We start from the raw sequence: 4,779 nt of genomic DNA on the forward strand, positions 1-4,779 counted from the left end.
AAACCCCTTCAGGTAGATGGCCCTGCTCGATCTGTAGAAAAGGCATAGGTAGAAACTCTATAAGATGTACCCAGTGCAAGCTATGGACACATAAGAGGTGTCCAGCAATATCAAAGGAAGGCTAACTAGGAAGATAGTTTTTGTATGTGGCAGATGCTCAGGAGCAATAAACACTGAAAATGTGCAGAGAACAACTTCTGCCACATTTCAGGGAGAAAAACTAGAAGTAGTTGATAGCTTCTGTTACCTAGGTGACCAAGTTAGTAGCAGGGATGGGTGCTCTGAAAGTGTAGCTGCTAGAATAAGAATAGCATGGGCAAAGTTCAGAGAGCTCCTACCTCTGCTGGTGACAAAGGGTCTCTCTGTGTGTAAGCGTGTGTGTTTGTGTATGTTTGTGTGCACACACACGTGTGTGTGTGTGTTTCTGTGTGCATGTGTGGAACATATGGCCATGAAATTGCCAAAATGAATGGAAAACTGTTACTCCTCTGTCCCAGACTGGTCAACAGAAGATGGCTAATCATTCTTCATGACAATGCTCGAGAAATTGAGGGAACTTGGCTACAAAGTTCTTCTCCACCCAACTTATTCCCCAGACCTTTTTCCTACCGACTACTACTTTTTCAAGCACCTTGATGGTTTCCTGTAAGAGAAGGAGTTCAAAAATCAAATCGATGCTGAAAGTGCTTTCAAAGAGTTCATCAGTTCCAGAACTCCAGAATTTTATGTTACTGTAAAAAACAACCTTGTAACTTGTTAGTAAAAATGCATTCATTGTAAAGGTGCTTACTTTGATGAATAAAATTTCCGTATTGTTGAAATATATTGTGATGAATTTCATGTTTCAAAATGTTGCTTGCTTTTTACTCAGCCTGATATATATATATATTAGAGTGTTCAGAAAGCATGTGCATTTTCCTACCAATATGAAATATGAATTAACCAATCATGTCGAAGCCAAGGTCAAATGGGTGGGAACTGTCTAGAAGTAGTATATCATCTCTTCTATCCAGCAGTTATTTCGGTAATTAACCCTATGGATGGATAAAACCTTTATGAAACAACATATTTGCCATTGCTCACTGTATGAGTTTCAAAAAAGTACCGCTACAAAAGCAATGAAAACATTTGTGAAGTGAATCTGGATGCCGTGAAAGCATATACATGTCAGCTGTGGTTTAAAAGGTTAAAAGATGACCCATTGCTTTGGAAGATGACCCATTATGAATGACAACCTTTTGAAAGATTATTGTATCATGTCTATGTCAAAACACCAGAGATGTAATGTGTCATGTTCAACTATCCAGCCTTTGTAAGTGAAGTCAAAGTGGGTTGACCAATACAGTGTTGAAGCCTTTTGGCTGGATTGAACCTGTAATTTCAAAAGTCCAACCCTATCATATACATATACCTTTTATCTTCCCGGTTTTACTTATTTTACTCACTTGACTCTGGCCAGGCTGGAGCAATGCCTTCAAAAGATTGATCCTTGAACATATTTTTTAAAGTCTGGTACCTATTCTATCAGTCAATTTTTGTCAAGTTGTGGTGGGGAACAAACACAGACACAAAGACGCACACATATATGACAGGCTTCTTTCAATTTCTGTCTACCAAATCTACTTGCATAGTTTTGTCTTGCCCAAGGCTATAGTAGAAGATACTTGCCCAAGGTGCCACACAGTGGGACTGAACCTGGAACCATGTGGCTGGGAAGTGAGCCTCTTACCACACAGGCATGTCTGCACCTATATATACAATATGTATATATATAATATGTATGTATATATTTGTGTATATATGTATAGGGGAAAAAACTAGAAGCAGCTGATAACTTTCGTTACCTACATGACTAAGTCAGTAGCTGGGGTGGATGCTCTGAGAGTGTAGCTGCTAGAATAAGAATAACCTGGGCAAAGTTCAGAGAGCTCCTACCTCTGTTGGTAACAAAGGGCCTGTCACTCAGAGTGAAAGGTAGGCTGTATGACGCATGAATGCAAACAGCCATGCTTCACAAAGTGAAACATAGTCCATGTGTAAGCTTGCAAGAAATGTCAATGTGCATACATGACAAAGTGTAAGCACCCTGAGAGAAAAATTGGACATAAGAAGCATCAGATGTGGTGTTCAAGATAGATGACTGCACTGGTATGGTCATGTGTTACATATGGATGAGGACAGCTGTGTGAAAAAGTGTCACTCCCTAACAGTGGGAATCTCTGGGAGAGGTAGAATCAGGAAGACATGGGATGAGGTAGTGAGGCATGACCTTCAAACGTTGGGCCTCACGGAGGTAATGACAAGTGACTGAGACCTTTGGAGATGTGCTATGCTTGAGAAGACCTGGCAAGCCAAGTGAGACCATAGCCGTGGCCTATGCCAGTGTCACATAATCAGCCTATTTAAGAGTACCCTTCAATCATTGGGCAATATGCTGTACTTGAGGAGACCTGTTGAGTCAAGTGAAATCATTGTCATGGCTGATGCCAGTACCACCTGACTGGCATCTGTACTGGTGGCACGTAAAAAGCACCATTCAAAAGTGGTTGTGGCCAGTGCCACCTGACTGGCTCCCATTCCAGTGGCACGTAAAAAGCACCCACTACATTCTCGGAGTGGTTGGCGTTAGGAAGGGCATCCAGCTGTAGAAACCTTGCATGATCAGATTGGAGTCTGGTGCAGCCGTCTGGCTTGCCAGTCCTCACTCAAACCATCCAACCCATGCCAACATGAAAAGCAGATGTTAAACGATGATGAATGTATACCAAATAAAAAGAATTTGTCAGAAAGGAAGTGTTTTCTATTGAAGTCAATACTTACATGTGAGAACCATGTTTCTAGTTTTAAATCCTTCTGATGATACATTAATCTGTACATTTTTACCAGGGATTTGAGTTATGACACTCTTCACACTCCATGTGTGATCTGGTCTTGTAACATCAAGTTGGGTCATCGAGAGAGATCCATTCACCCATTGTTGAGTCTTTGTCCAAACACTAGCTGTGTACAACTTATCATCATCCTTCAGTAAAATTCTGGCACCAGTTGTCTGAGATTTCTGGTTTTTGATTGGAACAACTGGAAGAATAAAATCATTAGGAATGCATTCCAAGGCATAGAAATATAAATATTGATTTCAAATTTTGGCACAGAGCCAGTAATTTTGGTGGAAGGGATAAGTTGATTACACTGAACCCAGTGTTCAACCTTGAAAGGAAGAAAAGTAAAGTTATTTGAACTTAGAACGTATTATCCCAGCTTATCACTTTATAGTAACACACACACACACACATACACACACACACATATATATATTGTAAACATAAATATATTTCATGTATGCATAAATGTATGTGTGTATGTGTATATATATATATATATATATATATATATATATATATAAATTATTATTTATATAGATAGAGTGATAAATTGAATATTAATTCAATTTAAAACCTAGTGGCCCAGCATATAAAAAAATTTGAAAATTCAGAAAAAATTGTACTACACGTGTATGACCACTAGGTGGACATCCAATATGCTAGAAAGGGGTCATCAACGACCCAACCACAAAGAAAAATAATGTTCTCCAGAAAAATTTCGCAAAAACACCAGAACAGGACAAAACGAGAAATATACAGAATAAAGAATTATCTATGGACTGCAGTTTCGAACATTAACATTTTACTTACGTAACAATATCTGTATGTAACAACATCCGTGTTCTCATCAGCATAGACGTTCTAGAATCAATATACACGAATTGTCTTCATGAAATAAGACTTGCATATAATTCTACCGATTACATTGGGGCTATTTTTCAAAATGCCTCAGCTCCGGCACACAAAATTCCGGAAACAATTCTGCAGAGAATAATTCACTGAGGTATATGCTGTTGGCTGGAGAACATAACTATTTAAATTATTATTTATATAGATAGGGTGATAAATTGAATATTAATTCAATTTAAAACCAAGTGGCCTAGCATATAAAAAAATCTGAAAATTCAGAAAAAATTGTACTACACGTGTATAAGGGATGACCACTATGCAAGAAAGAGGTCAGGCATTTTGAAAAATAGCCCCAATGTAATCGGTAGAACTATATGCAAGTCACATGAAGACAGTTCGTGTATAGTTCTGCAAATTATATTGATTCTAGAACGTCTATGCTGATGAGAACACGGATGTTCTTCGATCCCCTTTGTTTATTTCTTATGAATAACTTGCAAATCTACGTATAAAAATATTAAAATATATATGAAAGTCTCAGTGTTGCTAGTTTAGAGAATTTAGACTTGGTCAGTATTTTCTTATAAAAAATATTTCGGGGATCAAAGAACCCGATTTCTATTAAAACCATAGGGGGAACAACTTCACCACGACGACTACCACCACTACTACTACTACTACTATTGTTATTATCATGACTGCTGCTAGTTATTCGACAGCTACAACCACTCCTAGAATTCCTGACCACTATTTAATTTACTAAAATAGATAGTAGTAATCTACTAAAAGAACCAGTTGGAATTACCATGTCCAAGGAAAGGACCACGTGCGCATGCAAGAAATAACAGTAAACTATGAATGTCATTCTTAATTTTAAATTCAATTTTATTTTATTAATAGCCCTTTTCTCTTCTCACATATTTTATATTCATTTTTGATAAGGTTTTTCAAAAAAACCGAAACATGTAAATTAATAAAAACACCCAAAAAATGTTTTAAAAAAGTGGCATTTTCATTTTTATTCATTTTCAATATCCACTTACTCGTG

The 4,779-nt window shown here is 37.4% G+C and overlaps 1 protein-coding gene across 4 annotated transcripts in view; it reads right to left on the minus strand.

The window, feature by feature from the left end:
- LOC106873345 (uncharacterized) overlaps nt 1-4,779 on the minus strand; it is a 253,626-nt gene that overhangs the window by 105,794 nt on the left and 143,053 nt on the right. For all 4 annotated transcript variants that reach the window (XM_052977316.1, XM_014920673.2, XM_052977317.1 and 1 more), the window contains one exon: nt 2,821-3,078. In XM_052977316.1, the coding sequence (XP_052833276.1) occupies nt 2,821-3,078 (258 nt within the window). The remainder of the gene's footprint in view (nt 1-2,820; nt 3,079-4,779) is intronic.

This window comes from Octopus bimaculoides, chromosome 28 (genome assembly GCF_001194135.2).
Source record: "Octopus bimaculoides isolate UCB-OBI-ISO-001 chromosome 28, ASM119413v2, whole genome shotgun sequence".
Classification (NCBI taxonomy): Eukaryota; Metazoa; Mollusca; class Cephalopoda; order Octopoda; family Octopodidae; genus Octopus; species Octopus bimaculoides.